Genomic DNA, 19556 nt, shown 5'->3' on the forward strand with positions numbered 1-19556 from the left:
TGCCGGCGCTGTCGCTGTCGCTGTCGCTGCGGGCCGGCGGCGGCGCGGTATGGCGGAGCCGCTGGCGGGAGCGGGGGCGGCGGCGGCGGCGGGGCTGTCGCTGCCGGGGCGGCTGAGCTTCGCGGCCGGGCACTTTCTGAACGACCTGTGCGCTTCGCTGTGGTTCACCTATCTGCTGCTCTACCTGCACGCCGTGCTGGGCTACGGGCACCGCCTGGCCGGCGCCCTGCTGCTGGCCGGGCAGGCGGCCGACGGGCTCTGCACCCCGCTCCTGGGCTACGAGGCCGACCGCTCCGCCGGCTGCGGCCGCTACGGGCGGAGGAAGTCCTGGCACCTCGCCGGTGGGTGCTGGGGGGGACGCGGGAGGGGAGTGGGCCTGGGGCGAGGGGGGTGTGTGGTTTGTGGGGGTGCTCTGGGGTGGGGGGCAGCGCTGGGGTGTCCTGGGTGGAGATGGGTGGCCCCGGGGGAGGCTTTCTGGGGCGCCGGATCAGCCCGGGATTCCTTTCTGGGGTGCCCCGGGTGTAAAGGGGGAGTGAGGGGGGCTCAGCCCCGGGAGTGACTTTCTGGGATGTCCGGGGTGGAGAGGGATGGCCCCAGGGGAGTCTTTCTGGGGTGCAGGACCAGCCCGGGTTCCTTTCTGGGGTATGGGCTCAGCTCTGGGGGTGCCTTTCTGGAGTGCTCTAAGTGACGGGGGTCAGCCCCGGCGGCAACTTTCTGGGGTGGCATTCCTTTCTGGGATGCCCTGGATGGGAGGGGGCAACCGGGGAGCCTTGCTGGGATGTCCCGAGTGGAGAGGGATGGCCCCAGGGGAGTCTTTCTGGGGTGCAGGATCAGCCCGGGGTTCCTTTCTGGGATATGGGCTCAGCTCTGGGGGTGCCTTTCTGGAGTGCTCTGAGTGATGGGGGTCAGCCCCGGGGGCAGCTTTCTGGGGTGGGGTTCAGCCCTGGGGATGCCCTGGATGGGAGGGGGGAACGGGGGACCCTTGCCGGGGTGCCCTGGGTGGAGATGGGTGGCCCCAGGGGAGCCTTTCTGGGATGCAGTATCAGCCCAGTGTTCCTTTTTGGGGTGTCCTGGGGGAGGAACGGGGCCAAGGGTGCCTTTTTGGGGTACCCTGAGTGAGGGGGGTCAGCCTTGTGGGCGACTTTCTGGGGTGGGGGGTGAGTCCTGGGGATGAGGGGGGAACCAGGGTGCCCTGCATGGAGGGAAGCCTCCCTGAAGATGGGTGGCCCTGAGGGAGCTTTTCTGGGGTGGGGGTCACCCCAAGGAAGCCTTCCTGGAGCCCCCTGCCTGCGACAACCCCCATGGCAGTGTGGTGGGGACTGGCCCCCCCCCCAGATGGAGAGGGACAGCCCCAGGGATGAGCAGAATTGGGGCCCTGGGGTGGAAGGGAGCAGCCCCCCTGTGGAACGGGGGCTGCCCTGGGGGGGCTCTCCTGGGTGCCCTGTATGGAGGGTGAAGCCCTAGGTAGGATCAGGGCTGGGACGGCAGTGCCCTGGGCAGGGGGAGATGAGCTCAGGGTGCCCTGTGTGGAGGGGGGCAGACCAGGAGGGGCCTTTCTGGGGTGCCCCATATGGAGGGGCAGCATCCCCCATGGCGGTGAAGGGGTGCCCCATGTGTAGGGGACCGCGGGGTGCTCTGGGATCCCCCAGGCATGGATGGCTGAACCTGGATGGGGAACGGGCACCACGGTGTCTCCGTCCTGCCTCGGCACTGTCCCCCTCCCGGCGGCCTGTGCCGCAGCGGCGGGTGCTGCCTGGGCGCTCACAGCCCGGGGGTCCCCGCTGTCCCTTGGGCCATCCCCGTGCAGTGGCGGGGGGGCTGCAGGGTGTCCCTGCATCCCCCTGCGTGGGGGTGGCATTGAGTTGGGGTGACAACCGTGTGCTCGGCTGCTCTATGCTACAGCAAAAACGAGACCGACAAAAAAATCTGGGCTTTCCCGAGAGCCCGGGGGTTTACCCGGGACTTGCCTGTGGCTGGGCAGCTCTCGGTTGTTCCCATGGGTGGCCACGGGGCCCTTGCCCACCCCGTGTGCTGCGTTTGCAGGCAGCGCTGCCCGGCTGCGGCAGGGGAAGGCAGCGGCGCCTGGTGAGTGAGGAACCCGTGGGGATGCAGAGGAGGCACCATCCCGGCGTGACTTATTACCAGGCGCTCGTCTTGCGTCGTGCACTGGGGTCAAAAAATGCGAGGAAGTGCAGGGGCTGGTGGGGACTCCTGTGTCGAGGTCCCTGTCTGAGGGGACAGCGTGACCTGGAGAAGGGTCCTCAGTGCCACAACTGGTGCAGGAGCTTGTCCCGTCCCTGCTGACCTGGCGAGGGGGAATGGAGCAGTTAGCGTGAAGAAACGTCAACCAACAGCCAGAGATAAAGACCCCCCATGCTTCCTCCCAGTAACGCCCGAGTGGCAGCTCTCCTGGAGTGGACCTGGGCAGAGGGAGGACGGTTGTAGCGTGGGTGCTCTTATCTTGATCCCGAATTTATCTCGGCCAAACACTTCATGCAACCGAATGATGGCCTGATATGGCAGCTGCTCTCCCTGCTGTTTTGTTTGGCACGCCAGGGAGCTGTTGGGGGTGTGAGGGGCAGCTTCACCCCCAGCTGCACTGTCAGCTAGATCTGTGCCCTAGATTTAGGGAAGTGGCCGTGTGCTTCCCCCCCCCTCCCCGGGCAGGTCTGCTCCAGCTGCATGCACTGAAGGGGAAGTCCTGAATCACGGCTTGCACAGGGGCTGCACTGCTCCAGGCAGCTCCGCTCCCTGCGGCGGGGAGCAGAGCTCCCTGCCTGGTGGTGGCTGGAGGCACGGAAGAAGGCTGCGTTTTCCCGGCTGGAGTGTGGGTTCTTCCTGTGTTGACCATGGTGCGACCGAGCGGGGCCAGCAAACCCGTTGGAACCGGCTGTGCCGGTACTGCTCTGGGCTCACTCGGTCACGCTGCGGTGAGATGCTTCGTGTGGGAGCGGGGTGGCTCGTCTGGTGGCAACTCGTGCTCAGATCAGAGGAAACGTTGTGAAACCGCAGTCTCAGGGCGGTGGGGGAGAGATACCACGAGTTGCTATCGGTGGCATCTCCCCACCGCGGCGCTGGGCTGCCAGTGCCGGCGGTCCTGGGTGGCTCACCTCTCAGGCCAGCCTGCTGCTCACCGGCTTTTACTGGGGGGGCATTCCTGCCGCAGTGGGGTGGGCAGAGTGAGCAGCTCTTTGCTGCCGGTCTGAGCCAGTCTGGCAGCACCGTCCCAAATTCCCTGCCCGGGGCGTGTGTCCCGGCAGCCTGACGTTCCCTTGATCCTGCCCCGCAGGGCTGGGAGATGAAAGCCTGGACCTCTGCTGCCTGCCCAGGGGTGCTGCGGGGATGGGCAGGGTGGTCCTGGGGGGCGCCCGCTTGGGAGAGCAAGGGGTCCCCAGGACCCCTCTGACTCACAGTGAAGCCGCATTTGCTTGGGCAGACCCGGGGACACGGCGGGTGTCAGGATGCAGCTCGCAGCCCCGGTCCAGAGGAGCATGGCTCCATGGGGGTGGCCCTGGTGGGGGGCACTGCCTGTCCCTGGGGGCCATAAGGAGGAGGAGGGAGAGACAGGAGTCTACTGGGTGTGTGATGGTGGCAATGGCTCGTGGGTGGGTGTGTGGGCGGATGTGGGGGCTGCAGCAGCCTGAGGCCCACAGCTCCTGCCTCAGCTCCCCTGGGGACCCGGGCCAGTCCCTCGCAGCCCTTAGGGGGCTGCCGAGCCCGACACTGGGGAGGGGGCAGAGCCTCCCTGATCCTCCAGACAGGGCTCGGTTAAAACCAACAGCCCTGTAACAGGGAACAAAGGAGGTCTGGTCTGGTTTGAACTTTCCTGGACCCTTCCCGTCCAGGTGGCTTGTCTGGGCCAGAGACACCACGATGTGCCCAAGTCACAGAATCATAAACTGGATTAGGTTGGAAGTGACCTTAAAGCCCACCCAGTGGCACCCCCTGCCCTGGGCAGGGACACCTCCCACCAGCCCAGGTTGCTCCAAGCCCCGGCCAACCTGGCCTTGAACCCCTCCAGGGATGGGGCAGCCGCAGCTTCTCTGGGCAACCTGGGCCAGGGGCTCACCCCCCTCACAGCAAACAATTTCTGCCTCACATCTCATCTCAATCCCCCCTCTTCCAGTTTCAAACCCTTCCCTCTCGTCCCATGGCTCCCCTCCCTGCTCCAGAGTCCCTCCCCAGCTTTCCTGGAGCCCCTTTAGGGACTGGCAGGGGCTGGAAGGTCTCTGCGGAGCCTTCTCTTCTCCAGGCTGAACCCCCCCAGCTCTCTCAGCCTGTCCTCCCAGCAGAGGGGCTCCAGCCCTCCCAGCATCTCCGGGGCCTCCTCTGGCCCCGCTCCAACAGTCCCCTGTCCTTGGAGAGCTCCCGGGGCACCAGAGCTGGCTGCGAGCCGGTGCAGGGCAGCACCCAGCACGCTGCCGAGGTCCTTGCTCAGGATGGATCTGAGCCGGGCTGGGATTGTCGCTACCTGCCCTTGGCCCAGGGAGAACTGCTTTGCCCAGGCCCCCCAGCAGCTGGGTTGTCTGTGCCCTGTGGAAGAGACAGGGAGGAGGAATTGCCATCCACAAGTGACAGGAGGAGAAATCGCTCATGAGAAGGAGGATCTTGCAAAGTCCCATGGGGAGGGGACCTTGGGGACCTGGCAAAGTGTCTGCGGGTTCCCCTCAGTTGTAGGAACAGATTCCTGTGGCTCTTTGGCAGCGCCCGGTGGAGCTGGGGACACGCAGGTCAGGGCACCGGCTGTCTCGTGTTGGCACCTGGGCCTCGGGAGCCTCTCAGATTTGCTCCGTAACCTTGTGAGAGGGGAGGGAGAAGTCCGCCTGTCCCTGCCTGCTCCACGCCAGCGTCCCCACGCCAGCGTCCCCGCTGTCACGCTGCAACAGAGGGAGGAGCCTGGCTCTGCTGTCCCTGACTCAGCCGGGACCTTCCCATGGCTCAGAGCCTGGCGTGGGGGGCAGATCTGCTCCTGTCCCCCCGCATCACACTGGGGGTGTCCCTGGCCATCAGTCTGCAGGTGACTTCTGCAAGCATGGAGGGAGCGTGGGTCCCTCTGCCAGCCCCACGGGAGATGGGACAAGGGGGCAGATGGGCTGTCCCTGTGCCTATGGGACAGCCCGGAGCCCTCCTGGCCCTTGGGGTGCCTTATCACCCTCGGCAGGCGGCAGAGTGGCGTGTGTCCTTGGGGCTGGTTATCTGCAGGCTGGAGATGGAAGAGAAGCCCTTGGTGGCTGTGTGTTGTGGCTGCATTAAGGCCTGTCCTGTGGTGTTTTGAGGGGGACAGAGCAGGTGTGAGATGGACTTTGAGGGGTGAACTTGACTGGGCAGAAGTCTGCTGACAAGTGTCTGTCTCGCTGCTGGGTGCAAGAGTGAAGGGCATCACCCTGTGCAGGACGAGGTGAGGGGTGGGTCTGGAGCTCCATGTGTCTCACCTGGCTGAGGGAAGGGGTCCACCTCCTTCCCCAGCCCTGTGGGGTGGGACCTGTCCTAGCAGAGGGCTGACTGTGTCTGTTCGTCCCTGTCTGAGCTGGCTGGGACCATTGGGGTCGCAGGGAAACAGGCCGTGCAGCCCCTCACCACTCCGCTCTCTTCCCAGGCACCACCTGTGTCCTTGTGTCCTTCCCCTTCATCTTCAACCCCTGCCTGGGTTGCAAGGAGAACACGCCGCAGTGGGCAGCCTTCATCTACTACCTCCCCTTCATCATCATCTTCCAATTCGGCTGGGCAGCCACACAGATCTCCCACCTGTCCCTCATCCCCGAGCTGGTGACCAGTGACCATGAGAAGGTTGAGCTCACAGCTTTCAGGTGAGCACGGCTGGAGCTGGGTGTCCCCTGAACCCAGGGGAGCAGCCCTGCCTGCGCCAGGTCCCATCGCTTGTGTGACGAGAGGTCCCTGGGTGCCACAGGTCTTATGTCCCCTGCATGCCATGGCACACGTGAGCCCTCAGTACGGCAGGACCAGGACTGGGCCATGTGGGTATCCTGCAGGATGTGTCTAAGTGACACTGGTCTTCTGGGTTGGTGGCCCAAACCCTTTGGTACCAGGAGGGAATGTTCTGATGCCAGGGATGTTGGTGACACAGCCTGTGGGGCACTTCCCTGAGCTGGGGGCGCTTCTCCTTTCAGGGCTGGAAGGCGATGCTCACAGGGGAGGAATGGAATCCTCTCCCTGGATGTCCCCGGGAGAGCTGGGCATGGCCCTGTGCGGGCTGTCCCATTGGTAGGGATGGCCCCAAGGCCAGGCTGGGCAGCACGTGCAGCTCCATGCGCAGAGCCCGGCTCAGCGCCGCATATCTGGCAGGATCAGGCTGCGGGAAGGAGTGTCCATCAGGTGGAGCAGGGCTTGGTTATCTGCCCTGGTGGGAGGAAATTCCCCTTCCAGCAGGCGAGCAGGGACCATAGCATGGCCGGGCAGGGAGGGTGTGGGGCAGTGCTGGGGCCAAGGGGTCTGGCTCTGGGGGCACCGGGCCGGGCAGCTCGGGGCATCCTTGGGGTGATGTGACTATGGACAGGCTGACATGGAGGGATCTTAGTTTCCTCCCAGTTGTGCCCCAAGGCTTGGATAGGGCATGCTGGGAGGTGTACGAGTAAGGCTAATGCCTGGCCAGATGCTGTGTGCTCTCGGAGGTGTCACCTGAGCAATGACACAGGGGTGCAAAGCTGGCTGTAGCACGTCTGGCTTGGAGGGCAGCCTTGAGTCAAGGTGTCCTCGCCCATGCCTGGAGCTGTGCTCGTCCCTCTGCACCACCCTGAGGTGCTCTCTCCCCTCAGGTATGCCTTTACCGTCATGGCCAATATCACCGTGTACGGCCTGGCCTGGCTCCTGCTGAACTTCCAGGTGGACCAGCCTGACCGCACAGAGCACCTAGGCATCCAGGATGTCCCTATATTTCGGGTAAGTGGCAGGGCTCAATCCCTGAGGTTCTCTCTTCCCTAGGTGGCATATGAGCCAGCAGTGTGCCCAGGTGGCCAAGGAGGCCAACAGCATCCTGGCCTGTATCAGGAACAGTGTGGCCAGCAGGACTGGGGTAGTGACCATCCCCCTGTACTCGGCACTGGTGAGGCCCCACCTCGAGGGCTGTGTCCAGTTTTGGGCCCCTCACTACAGGAGGGACATTGAGGTGCTGGAGCGTGTCCAGAGACGGGCACCGGAGCTGGTGAGGGGTCTGGAGCACAAGTGCTGTGAGGAGCCGCTGAGGGAGCTGGGGGTGTTCAGCCTGGAGAAGAGGAGGCTGAGGGGAGACCTTCTCGCTCTCTGCAGCTCCCTGAAAGGAGGGGGCAGCCGGGGGGGGTCGGTCTCTTCTCCCAAGGAACAGGTGATGGGACAAGAGGAAACGGCCTCCAGTTGCCCCAGGGGAGGTTTAGGATGGATATTAGGAAAAACTTCTTCACCGAAAGTGTTATCAAGCACTGGACCAGGCTGCCCAGGGCAGTGGTGGAGTCGCCATCCCTGGAGGGATTGAAAAGCCGGGCAGACGTGGGGCTGAGGGACATGGTCAGTGGTGGGTTTGGCGGTGTTTGGTTGATGGTTGCACTCAATGGTCTGAAAGGTCCCTTCCAACCCAGATGATTCTGTGACTCTATGGCTCAAGTGGGGAGTGAAATAGCAGTGCCCTGAAATCTCACCTACCACACTGGGCAGGAGCCACATTCTCCACGGGTTTTTGGGAACCCCTCTTTATCCACTAGACTGCTGGGGGGGTGGATGATGGGCAGGCAAAGGGCAACCCCTGCTATGCTCATCCCCTCTGCCTCACCCAGAACCTGTCCCTCATTGTGGTGGGGCTGGGGGCCGTGTTCTCCCTCATCTTCCACCTGGGCACCAAAGAGAAGCCGTACCCACCGGGCTCGCTGCCCCAGCTGGAGGAGAGCACGCCCCTGCTGCAGAAGGAGACGAAGAGCCCCGCAAGCCCGCTGCTGATCTGGAAAGACTGGCTGCTGGAGCCTGCCTTCTACCAGGTACGGCTGCGGGCAGAGCTCGTGGCGCCTGTGCTGGGCTGCTGCCCTGCCTGGGTGCTGTGGGCACCCTCTGGCAGTGGGATGTGCCCCGGTGCAGGTGCGGATGGAGGGATGGGCTGTACTGGGCACCCACCTACCACCGGTGGGCATCTGTGCCATGACAGTGTTGAGCATGGAAGGTGCCAGCCTTTCCCTACCACCCTGAGCGGTGCTGCCCTGTCTCTGTCCCCTCACAGGTCGCGGTGCTCTACATGTCCACCAGGCTCATCGTCAACCTGTCCCAGACCTACATCGCCATGTACCTGACCAACTCGCTGCTGCTACCCAAGGTGGGTGCAGGGCAGGTCCCTGCCTGCGTGTCAAGGTCGTGTGGGCAGGGGCCATGTGCCCATGGTCCGGAGCTCATCTTCTCCCTGTCCTCGTCTCTTGCAGAAATACATCGCCACCATCCCCCTGGTGATGTACATCAGTGGCTTCTTGTCCTCCTTCCTCATGAAGCCTGTGAATAAGTGGATAGGTCGAAATGTGAGTCCTGGGGGCCTGGTGAGGTTTGAGTTAGACCCAAGGAGAGGCCCAAGGGCCAAATCCTGACCGCCCAAGTGAGCAGAGCACTCGGCACATCTGAGCCTGGCTGGAGAGCAGGGACTGTTGGAGCAGGTCGAGAGGAGGGCCATGAAGATGATCAGAGGGTTAGAGCACCTCTCCTATGAGGACAGGTTGAGAGAGTTGGGGTTGTTCAGCCTGGAGAAGAGAAGACGAGACTCTGGGGAGACCTTATAGCAGCTTTCCAGTATCTGAAGGGGGCCTACAGGAAAGCTGGAAAGGGACTTTTTGCAAGGGCATGTAGAGATAGGACAAGGGGTAATGGCTTCCAACTGGAAGAGGGGAGATTTAGGTGAGATCTGAGGCAGAAATTCTTGGCTGTGAGGGTGGTGAGCCCCTGGCCCAGGTTGCCCAGAGAAGCTGTGGCTGCCCCATCCCTGGAGGGGTTCAAGGCCAGGTTGGCCGGGGCTTGGAGCAACCTGGGCTGGTGGGAGGTGTCCCTGCCCAGGGCAGGGGGTGGCACTGGGTGGGCTTTAAGGTTCCTTCCCACCCAAACCAGTCTGTGATTCAAGACCAGGCTGGATGAGGCTTTGAGTAGCCTGGTCTAGCAGGAGGTGTCCCTGCCCAGAGCAGGGTTGGGGCGGAACTGGGTTATCTTTAAGGTCCCTTCCAACCCAAACCGTTCTATGATTCTATGACTCCTCATACATCCTCTGCAGATGCCCCCCTGCTGCAGCATCCACTGCTGGGACAGTGTGGGTGGTGGGCAGAGTGAGGGGACGTGCGCCAATCCTGCACGCCTCTGAGCCTGGGGAAGGCGATGCTGGCCCAGAGTCAGCCTGTCCTTTGCGGCCCTGCCCGGGCTGGCAGAGCCCCATGGCGCCCATGAGAGGCAGAGGGAGGGTTTGGCTGAGCCACCCTGGGCAGACATGGGGGTCTGCAGTGCCAGCAGGAGGGGGGCTGCCTCTCCAGTGCATCCCCCTCCACACTGCACCAAGCGCCGTTCCCCAGTAAGCCCCCACCTCTCCTCCCAGTTGGGTGTCCCCCGCGCCCTGCGCAGGCACCCCGCCTGCAGCTCTGCAGGGGGCTCGGCTCTTAGGCTGTGGCCAACGCCGTAAAACGGCCTGGACCACTGCGAGGTGTTTGGGGGCTCCTTGTTTAAAACCAGGTGGGAGAGAGCCAGGGCTGTCCCCCGCGGGTCCTAGGCAGCAGCTGGCCCCCATGCCCTCCCCACTCACCCCTGCCTTGCTGGGTGTCAGCCAAGCCGGGGTCTGAGCTCTCCCTTCTCCTTCTGCCTGTCCCCATGCTGGCCTGGAGCAGCTGACCTACTTCGTGGGCATCCTGGTGATCTTGGCCTTTGCCTCCTGGGTGACACTGGCCAGGCAGATGGGAGCGGAGATCTACGGGGCGGCCGTGCTGCTTGGCGCTGGCTCCGCCACTATCCTGGTCACCTCCCTCTCCATGACCGCAGACCTCATCGGCACCAACACGGTACGTCTGCTCCTCCTGGCCAAGACCGGGCTGTTGCTGCAGGGCTCAGAGCCCGCGGGCTGGGGCGATCACTAGCACGGGATCAGGGGGACGGGGACCCCTGCGAGGGGGCTGCGCTGTGGGGTGCAGGCAGCCCCGTCCCCTGTGCCCGGGCTCTGCTGTAATATGGGCTCTGCCCATGAGAGGGCACAAGGCTCTCGCTGCTGGCGCCCGCTAGCCTCGGTGAGGCGGCCATGAGGTTTCTTCTTCCTTCGCAGCACAGCGGCGCGTTCGTCTATGGCGCCATGAGCTTCACGGACAAGATGGCCAATGGCCTGGCTGTGATGTTGATCCAGAACCTGCACCCGTGCCCGTAAGCATCCCTGCGGGGTGGGAATCCTCCTGGTGGCAGCTCCAGCCACATCGCCAGGGGGCTAGGCAGCAAATATCCCTAGTTTGGAGTGAGGAACATGGGTGGAAACCAGCTCTGATGTGTCTTAAATCGTCCTCGAGCCCTCTTCTGGCCCCGGACAAGGGCTGAGTCTCTGGGACACACGAAAGGGCTGGGGATCTCAATGTCCAGGGTGCTGCCCTCTCTCCTTGCCCTGGACCTTTCCCTTGTGTCCCAGTGTGAACCAGTCCTGACATCAGTCAGCAGCCCTAGGGCACTTGGGCAGCACTGGGCCATGCTCTGTCCCTGGCCACCAAGCCACGTCCCTGCCCTCTCCCTGCAGGACCGAGCTCTGCTGCCCTGCCTGCGTCAGCTTCTACCACTGGGTGATGGTGTTGGTCACCGGAGGCGTTGCCGTTGCTGCCATCGCCTCTCTGTGCTGCATCATGGTCTGGCCCATCCATATCCGCTACCGTGAGTGGGGCTGGGGGCACCAGGGGGGCAAGCAAGTGGTTGGGGGTGCTCGGAGCCCTGTGTCCCATGCCAGCCTGGGCTAAAGCAAAAGTGTCTTTCCAGATGTCCCTGGCTGCGGGGAGGTGGTGGGAGCCCTGTTCCGGCAGGGGGTTCCGTGGCAGGGCTGGCTGTGGCGATGCTGATGGCCCTGCCCATGGGGAGACCCTCATGGCACAGGGCCACCATCCCGCTTCTGCCGCTCCTGGCCCCAGAGGTGGGGGCTGCACCTGCCTGCTGTGCCCTGCAGGAGAACCCGATCCACCCCTGCCATGGCCATGCTCTCTCTGGCACCCTTTTGGTCACCGAGGGATGGGGGGGGGGCTGCTCTGTGTGCTGGTAGCCCAATGTGGGGGACAGGGTGCCCCTTGCCAGGTGGGGGACAGATGCACCAGTGCTCGGTGCCCGCTCAGCAGCTGCCTCTGCCCTGCTGGGTGGCTGTGTCTTGCTGTGGGGTGGGGGGAGAGGAGAGACCCCACACACACACTGCCTTGGGGACGCGCTAGGGCCGCTGGTGCCAGTGGCAGGAGAGTCCAGAAAGTCCAGGCCAGTGTGTGGTGGGCCACCGCGGCAGCTGTGATGGCTCCTGACCCGTCCCTCCCTTCCTGTCCCTGCAGGTGCCCTCTGCGTGGAGGGGCTGAGCGGAGCACAGAGCTCCTACGGCGGGACAGACGGCATGGAGGGAAGGAGCCGCAGCGGCACCATCAACTGAGCCGGGCCCGTGTCCTGGGCCAGCCGGGTGTCTGCACCTGGAGGGACCCCCACGGCAGGGGACGGCGCGGGGGAGGAGGCGCCTGGGCCCCGTTTCCCCGTCACCTCGCACTGGACTCGTTGTCCCCCCCATGCTCTGGCTGGGGACACATGAAGGATGTCACCCTGTGCTCGCACAAGTGTAACACTAGAAGGCCCTGGGCCGGCTGGGGGTGGGGGGGGGGGGGTGGGTGTCACTCCCAGCATGGGGGGGACACAGAGGCCGGGCCCTTGGTTTTAACCTGCTTTTGTAAGGTCAGTATGTACAAATGGCACTTTTTAAAGGAGAGGAAAAAGGAGAGAAAAAAAGGAAAAAAAAAACCAAAACAACAAAGCACCTCTAACCTCGGATAAACGCCCTTCGTGTCTTCCATGCCCGGGAGGGACCCCCAGCGCCTTGGGGACCCCCATGGCTGAGGGGGGGCAGGAGCAGGGTAGGGGGATTGGGGGGGGCGCACAAGGGCTCTCTCGGAGTTTAAGCCGACGTTATTCCCCCTTTCAGCGTTATTCCCCTTTTCTCTATTATTCCCCTTTTTCTCCGTTATTCCCCAGCGCCGGGCGGTGGGGGGGTGGGTTATCCTGAGGAAGGAGAGCCGCTTTCAAGATGGCCGCCCTCAACAAGGATGGCGGCTGCGCCCGCAAACAAAATGGCTGGCGCGCAGCAGCGCTGGAGCCTTGTGATTGGTTCCTGTGCGGTCGTTCCCGCCTCCTCAGGTCAGGGCAGCCAATGGGAGCTCTTCTTGCTGTAGCGGGGGGCCGCAGTGGGGCACCGGGACCCCCATCTCCGGCACCGGGCTGGGGAGAGATGGGCCGGGGCTGAGGGAGGGGGGAGGTTATGGGGGTGTTGGGGGCGGAGGGGGACACACGGCACAGGGCTGGGGGTGGGGGGTGGGTCCCTGGGGGGACGAAGATGGGGGGGGGGGCGGGACATGACATAGAGCTGGGTCCCGAGGGGACAGAGATGGACCCTGGAGGGACAGAGCTGGGGGAATGAAGCTGGGGAGGGGAGGGGGGGGGACAGAAGTGGGTGCTAGGGGGACAGAAGTGGGTCCTGGGGGGACGGAGCTGGGTCCTGGGGGCACAGAGCTGGGGGTGGGGGGGGGGGGCGGGGCAGAGCTGAGTCGGGGGGGGACAGGGATGAGTCCTGGGATGGAGCTGGTGGGGGGGAACGGACAGAAATGGGTCCAAGAGGGGCAGAGCTGGGGGGTGGGCGGGGACAGAGCTGAGTCCTGGCTGGACAAAGATGAGTCCTGGGGGGGCACGGAGCTGGGTCCCAAGGGGACAGAAATGTGTCCTGGGGGGATGGAGATGGACCCTGGAGGGACAGAACTGGGGGAATGAAGGGGGGGGGGGACAGAAATGGGTCCTGGGAGGACAGAAGTGGGTCCTGGGGGGACGGAGCTGGGTCCCGGCGGCACAGAGCTGGGGGTGGGGGACAGAGCTGAGTCGGGGGGGGACATGGATGAGTCTTGAGGGGGACAGAGCTGGGGGGAGATGGACAGAAATGGGTCCTGGGGGGACACAGCTGGGGGAATGAAGCCTGGGGAGGGGGGGCATAGAAAAGGGTCCTGGGGGGACAGAGCTGTGTCCTGGGGGCACAGAGCTGGGGTTGGTTGGGGGGACAGAGCTGGGGGGGGGAATGGATAGAAATGGGTCCAGGGGGGACAGAGGTGGGTCCTGGGGGCTGCAGCCCCCCCCCACACCTTGCTGTGCTGTCGGCCCGTGCTGGGCCGTAGCCGGGTTTATGGCGGTTCCCCGCAGGCAGCGGGGGCTGCGGGAAAGGCTTTATCAGCCCCGGTCCAGAGAGCACGGGCTGGGCCGGGTGGTGGCCCGCTGGCCTTGGCACGTGCCCCCACGCCCCATGGGGAGGGCCAGGGCCTCTCCCCGGCCGGCCACCTGAACTCTCGGCTCTGCTTGGACCCCCCCCCCCAGCCCCGTCTCGCCCCCTCCCCACTGTTCTCAGTGCCCTGCCCAGGGCTCGGCCTCAGGGGGCCACATTCTGCCCCGCGGCAGAGACCCCCGCGGGGGGGCTGGGGGCCAAACCCACCTCGCAGGGCTCCCTGGAGGGGGCTGGGGGTGGGGAGCGGGCACCGGGGTGCTGGGGGGGGTCCCGTAGGATTGGGGGGTGTCAGCTCTGCTTGGGTGGGGGGGGGGGTTGCATCTGCAGCTTGTTTTGGGGGTGGCTGACAGCCCCCCCCCCACCCCCCCGAGGGGGTCACAGCGGTGCCTGCAGAGCACACCGTCACCCCCTGGGTGCTCGCTCGGGTGTCCCCAGCGCAGGCAGGGGACACTGCGCAGGCAGCTCTGCCCACGGCGGCCGCACCTGGCGGTAGTTTGTACACCCCCCCACCCCCCTGCCCGCATGGGGTCCTGCACCACCCTGCGCCAGGGGATGGAGGGGGCCGCAGCCATGGACCCCCCCCCCCGGGGGTGGGCGGCTGCAGGGTGAGGATGCTCCGTGCCCCCTTCCCTCCACGGGGGTCCAGCTGCCGGGGGGCACTTGGGCCGGTGTCACCCGGCTGGCACTTGGCACACCCGAGGGACTCCCCGCGCAATAGCCCCCCCCCAGCCCGCGGGCCCAGTGGGCATGGTGGCGGGGTGGCTTCCCGCAGCCCACCGGGAGCCGGGGTGCGCGGTGTCCCCCAGCAGCGCCGGTGATGCCCTGTCGCCCCTTTGCAGCCCCCCCAGGTGCCCTGGGCTCGGTGGCACAGACCCGGGCCGGTGTTTGCCCCGACGCCTCCCTGCAAACCTGCTGTGGCCAGTGCCCGCCCCGCCTGCGCGCCCTTCCTCACGGCGGGAGGAGGAGGAGGAGGCGTCCGCGGGACGGGGACGGCTCTGGAAGGAGCGTGAGTGGGAGCGGGACAGGAGTTGGGGGCCGCGGTGCGGTGCAGGCCGACGGGACGGGAGGGCTCGGCTGGGCCCACCACCAGGTACGGCGTCGGGGGGCAAGAGCTGCCCGGCGAGGGGACCCCGCTGCCCGCACGCGGGACCGGCCACGGAGCCGTCTCCCTCCGGAGCCAGCCCGGCCGTGCACCTTGCTCCCAGCACCGGGAGGGACCCGGCCCGGCACCCCACGGCACCCACCTGCGAGTGGGGAGCGGAGCTGGGGCCTGGCACACGCCGTCCCTCCCGCAGGGCTGTGGGACGGGGAGCGGGTGGCTCCAGGTGCCGGTTTGGGGCCCGTGCGGCGGGGAGGCCGCGGGGACGGGGTGCGGCCGTTCCCGGAGCTGCTTGGCGTGATGGGAATCGCGCCGCTCCCTGCACGGCAGTGGGCAGGGACTCAGCGCGGCTCCGCTGCCCGCACCCGCTGCCTGCGGGGCTCTCCCCGCTGCTGGGGAAACTGAGGCACGGCGGCAGGCGGGGGTCCAGTGCCTCTCCCTGCGGAGCTGCTGCCATGGGGGGCTGTGCACCCCACGGGAGCCCCGAGAGCCGGGGGGGCTGCGGGGGGGCTGCTGAGCAGCCAGACGAGGGGAGCCCCGTTGCCGTCATGGGGTGGGATAAGCGCTTGTGCGACCAGGTGGGCTGTCAGGGACGGAGCCCTGTCCCCATGTCCCACCCCGGGTAGGGACTGGCTGGGGACACCGCGGCGGGAGCTGCTGTGCTGCGGGGCCGGGCAGCGTGGGGACCTTCCCCCCCCCTCCCCAGCCCCCCCGCAACCTGTCCCCTCTCCCCCAGCAGCGCAGGGACACGTCCGTCATGGCGGGGAAGCTGAGGCGGAGGGGAAGGGGGGTGCTGGAGGAGAAGCGGTGGCAGAGCCTGGAGGAGAGGGGCACCGGGGGCACCCAGATGGGCCACCCCGTACTCACCAGGTGGGTGCTGCACCTCACCAGGGACACGTCCCCTCCCGCCAGCCCGGCCCCGCCGTGTCCCCCCGGCCCGGGTGAGAGGGCACGATGGCCACGCGTGTGGCAGCCCCTCGCCTCACCCCGCCCCCCCCCCACCGCCTGCTGCTTCCCACCAGATCCAAAACCTGTGACCCCTCCTTCTGCAAGGGGACCGAGCAGGCGGCGGCCGCGGCGGGGCAGGGACACGCGTCCCCTTCGGTGAGTCTGGGGGCACCGGGACGCAGGAGGGGGGACCCCAGCCCCGTGGCCCTGGTGGGACGCTCTCCATGGGGCGGGTGCCAAGGCGAGGGCCCGTCCGTGGCAGAGGTGAGGATGGAGCGGGGGGCTGCGGGGTGCCCGTGGGGATGGGGTTCTGTCCCCAAGCACCACCCCACGTCAGCCCCACGCCCCGGCACCCCCCTCCCCCAGCTGAGCAAGCGTGCCGCCGGCTACCGCAAAGCCTTCGGGGAGCTCGCCGAGCGGGAAGCGCTGCTGGCCTGCTTCTCCTGCGCCTGGCAGAGAGACGTGCCCTACCACGGCCGCCTCTACATCTCCTCCCGCCACGTCTGCTTCCACTCCAGCCTCCTCCTCAGGGACATCAAGGTGGGCTGGGGACGGGCGTGGGGACGGCGGCTGCGGTGGGGACGGGGGGCACGGGCAGCCACCGGGGACACGGTGACGCTGCCTGGCCCCCCCCCTCCTCGGCACAGGCGGTGGTCCCCGTCTCCTCCATCTCGGCCCTCAAGAAGACCAACACGGCGCTTCTGGTGCCCAACGCGCTCAGCATCCGCACGGCCGAGGGGGAGAAGGTGAGAAAGGCAGGGGGGAACGACGGTGCTGGGGGCGCAGCTCAGCCCAGGGCTCTTCGGGGTTGTCCCGGTCCCCGTGGACGGGGCCTCTGGGATGTGACCGAGGGCACAAACCCTTTTCCCGCTCCCCGGCAGTTCCTCTTCGTGTCGCTGCACCGGCGGGAGGCCACGTTCCAGCTCCTGAAGTCGGTCTGCAAACACCTGCAGGTACGCGCTGTGCTGGACGGGGAACCAGGCACCTGGGGGCTTTGTCCCCACCATTGCCGACCGTGGGGGTGGCCGGCACCCCCCAGCACCCTCCTTCATCTCCCCTTGTCCAGGACAACGGCTGGAGGCCCCTGGACTCTCCGAGCACCGAGGAAATCCTTAGGAAGCCTCTGGTAAGGCTGGGAAACGGTGGGCAGGAGGATTTCCCCATGTCCCTGCCCAGGGCAGGGGGTTGGAACTGGATGGTCTTTAAGGTCCCTTCCAACCTAAACCATTCCATGATTTTGGCAGAGGGAGACGCGGCCCCGGGCCCCCGGGCTCGGATGCGGTGGCAGCAGCCCGTGCTGCGTGGGTGCCAGCCCCTGGGAAGGCTTTTTGGGGAAAAGTAGAGTTGAAAAGCCCCAGCCTGGGGCGGTGGAGGCCCCAGGACCTTCAGCGGCTGGCACGAGTCCCACGGCGTCCCACTGGTGTGTCCCCACGGCCGTGGGACGGGTGCCTTGGGGCTGTGCACCGCGACCGGGGCTTGTCCTCTTTCAGACCTCGAGCCGGTCAGACCTGGAGCAGAGCACCCCGGAGCCCGACAGCCTCCAGGAGCTGCCAGGCGAGTGTGGCCGCCCCGCAGCCCGCGTCCCCCTCCCACGCTCAGAGCCCTGCCTGCGCGGGCACACGTCCCCTCACCCGCGTCTCTGCCCGCTGACGGCGCTCGGCTGCTCCCCAGCCCCGGCCACGCAGGGTCCAGGAGGGACCGCGCAGCCCTCGGCCACCTAAACGGCGTCTCCCGCAGCGCCGGGCAGCGCAGCATCGGCTCCTTGTGGCCCAGTGTGCCCTGCTGGGACCCCAGGACCACCCCCCTGCCGCCGTCCCTCCCTGGTCCTGGGGCACTCCTCGACTGTCTCCCGGTTGCGCGCAGATGGGCCGAGCCCGACGCCAAGGCAAGCGGAGGAGGAGGATGAAGAGGCGGCAGCGGCTCTGAGCAACGATGAGCGGGTGCCCTTGGCAAAGCCGTGCAGCCTCCGGGGTGGGTGAGGGGGGGCCTGGGGAGGGGGACGCTGCTGGGGCAGCAGCAGCACCAACCGCGGGGGGGGGTCTCAGCAGCCCCAACACTGACACGGCCTCATCCCGGCAGGGGGACCCCACACCGCACTATGGGACCAGACCACAGCGCAGCTGAGGCCCCTCAACACCGTCATCCTCATCTACCTGCTGCTGTGAGTGCCCGGGACTCGCTCACGCGCCCCCCGGGTCCCCGTCCCCACTGCGGGCTCTCGTGTAGCACCGCCAGCCCGGGGGTCCCTCGCTGTCCCCCCAGGCACCCGCACTGGTCCCGCTGCTGCCGCCGTGTCCCCAGGGTGAGCGCGCGAGAGCCTGCCCCGTCCCCTGTCCCTGCTGCGACCCCCGTGCCTGACGCTGGGCTGTCCCCCAGGATGGTGGCCCTGCTGCTGTCCTCGGGCTACATCGGTCTGCGCATCGTGGAGCTGGAGCAGCAGCTGGCGTCCGCGGGGGCTCGGCCAGGCCTCAACCTGTCGCACCAGTGAGTGGCGGGGGCTCCTCTGTCCCCAGTGCAGTGGTGGGGACCCCCCCCGCCCAGGTACAAGAAGACGTGAGGCCAGCCAGGACACAGCCATCACCGGGACACCAGGCTCAGCCCCAGCCAGGGGGACAGGCTCGGGGACGCACCTTCCAGCCCCCCAAGTATGCCTGGGGACCCCACACAGGCTGTGGGGCTCCATCTTGCTCCCCCCACCCCGAGCAGCAGCAGCAGGATCCCGGGCAGCTCCCGGGGGGGGCAAAGAGACGCGCTGGGGGGGGTGGGCTGGGTGGCGTCAGGTACCCACCACCCACCCGTCCCCAGCCCTCGCCACCAAGGGGGGTGGCAGGCAGAGGGGGGGGGCTGGCCCCAGGCGAGGCAGGGACAAAGGGACAGAACTATTTCGTTAATAAAGGTGTGACTCCCCCCCCCCGCGGCCCGGCCCTTGCCGGGGGCACTCTGGGCTGGGGGGGGGGGCCGCAGTTGTCCCTTCCCTGAGGACACATGGCTGCCTTGTTCGTTGGGACACATGGAGGGAGGCGTGAGCTCCCCGACCCCAGGCAGGATTTGGGGGGCTGGGGGGGGGAGGTGCGGGCAGGCCAGATGCCACAGGACCAGCACCAACACCCACCCCCCACCCTGCTCCCCAGGAAGGGGCCAGGGCACCAGCAGGACCAGTGGCTGTTACTGGTGGTGGGGGTGGCTCCGGGCGCTGACGTCGTGGTGGGGGGTGTGTGACAGGAGGAGGGCGCAGGGACATACCCTGAGCTGCCCCCCCAGCGCCTGGGGGCTCTGGCTGCGGGTGACAACTGGGAAGCGGAGGGGAAGGGGGGCAGCTGGGGGCCTCAGGGCCCTGCAGCCAGCCAGGCCCCCCAGCTCTGACCAACCCCCCCCCCCCAGGACAGGGGTCTCCTGCCAGAGGAAGGGTCCCCAGCAGGTGCAGGGGCCCAGGTAGGCAGCAGGGACAATGGGGTCCCACCAGGCCACGACGTGCTGGGCACAAAGTGGGGGGGGGCAGCACAGGGGGACCTGTACCCCCACAGCAGCCCTTGAGCTCAACCCCGTCCTGGGCTGGTTGAGGGGCCCTGGGGCTTCCCCCCACCCCCAAGGAGGGGAAACTGAGGCACCGACAGCTCCTTGTCCCCCTGTTCTCTCCTCCCAGTTCCCTGGGCCATCCCTCCCCAGAGCCCCCAGCTCAGGCCCGTACCTGGGGGCCAGGGATCCCGCTCCCACCGGACGGTGAGGGCCAACTACCCGCAGTGGTGGGCAAGAGGGGAGGGGGGACCAGGGTCCCTCGGGGCCAGCTTTGCCCCCCCAGCCCATGGGGGTGGTCTGCTTCAGCCAGGGGGCCTGGCCCGGCCGCCCCAGTTACCCACTGGTGGCTGGGGGTGGGAGGGAGGTGTCAGGGCTCCACCACCCCCCAGGCAGCGCCCCAGGGCTGGGGAGGGCAGGGGACGCGCTCGGGGCTGGGGGATGTCCTTAAAGGCAGCGGGGTCTGATGGGGCTTGTAGGGGGGGTTGGGGACCCCCCAGCTGGTGGGATCAAGGCAGCACAAAGGGCTGA

At 66.8% G+C, this 19556-nt stretch overlaps 2 protein-coding genes across 7 annotated transcripts; both read left to right on the forward strand.

The window, feature by feature from the left end:
• Window positions 1-13: 13 nt before the first annotated feature.
• MFSD12 (major facilitator superfamily domain containing 12) lies at window positions 14-11969 on the forward strand. The gene is made up of 10 exons (XM_054182059.1): window positions 14-341; window positions 5597-5807; window positions 6774-6897; window positions 7764-7961; window positions 8198-8290; window positions 8394-8486; window positions 9825-9995; window positions 10253-10347; window positions 10709-10839; window positions 11493-11969. The coding sequence occupies exons 1-10, from the start codon at window positions 50-52 to the stop codon at window positions 11585-11587; spliced, it is 1503 nt and encodes a 500-aa protein (XP_054038034.1). The 5' UTR covers window positions 14-49; the 3' UTR covers window positions 11588-11969.
• Window positions 11970-13801: 1832 nt separating this feature from the next.
• LOC128900595 (GRAM domain-containing protein 2A-like) lies at window positions 13802-18259 on the forward strand. 6 transcript variants are annotated; one of them, XR_008463339.1, is made up of 11 exons: window positions 13802-14555; window positions 15301-15434; window positions 15587-15776; window positions 15879-16052; window positions 16160-16258; window positions 16394-16465; window positions 16579-16638; window positions 16757-16850; window positions 17003-17066; window positions 17376-17483; window positions 17592-17667. XR_008463339.1 is itself a non-coding variant. In XM_054181913.1 (11 exons), the coding sequence occupies exons 1-11, from the start codon at window positions 14283-14285 to the stop codon at window positions 17998-18000; spliced, it is 1368 nt and encodes a 455-aa protein (XP_054037888.1). In that variant the 5' UTR covers window positions 13802-14282; the 3' UTR covers window positions 18001-18259. The 6 variants fall into 6 exon arrangements, 5 of the variants coding, with proteins under 5 accessions (XP_054037888.1, XP_054037892.1, XP_054037889.1 ...); XM_054181913.1 differs by lacking the exon at window positions 16757-16850 and adding an exon at window positions 17889-18259 and having other exon boundaries at window positions 17592-17673; XM_054181917.1 differs by lacking the exon at window positions 16757-16850 and adding an exon at window positions 17889-18259 and having other exon boundaries at window positions 15587-15668; window positions 17592-17673.
• The last annotated feature ends 1297 nt before the right edge of the window (window positions 18260-19556 follow it).

The sequence above is a fragment of the Rissa tridactyla genome, chromosome 22 (assembly GCF_028500815.1).
Source record: "Rissa tridactyla isolate bRisTri1 chromosome 22, bRisTri1.patW.cur.20221130, whole genome shotgun sequence".
Classification (NCBI taxonomy): Eukaryota; Metazoa; Chordata; class Aves; order Charadriiformes; family Laridae; genus Rissa; species Rissa tridactyla.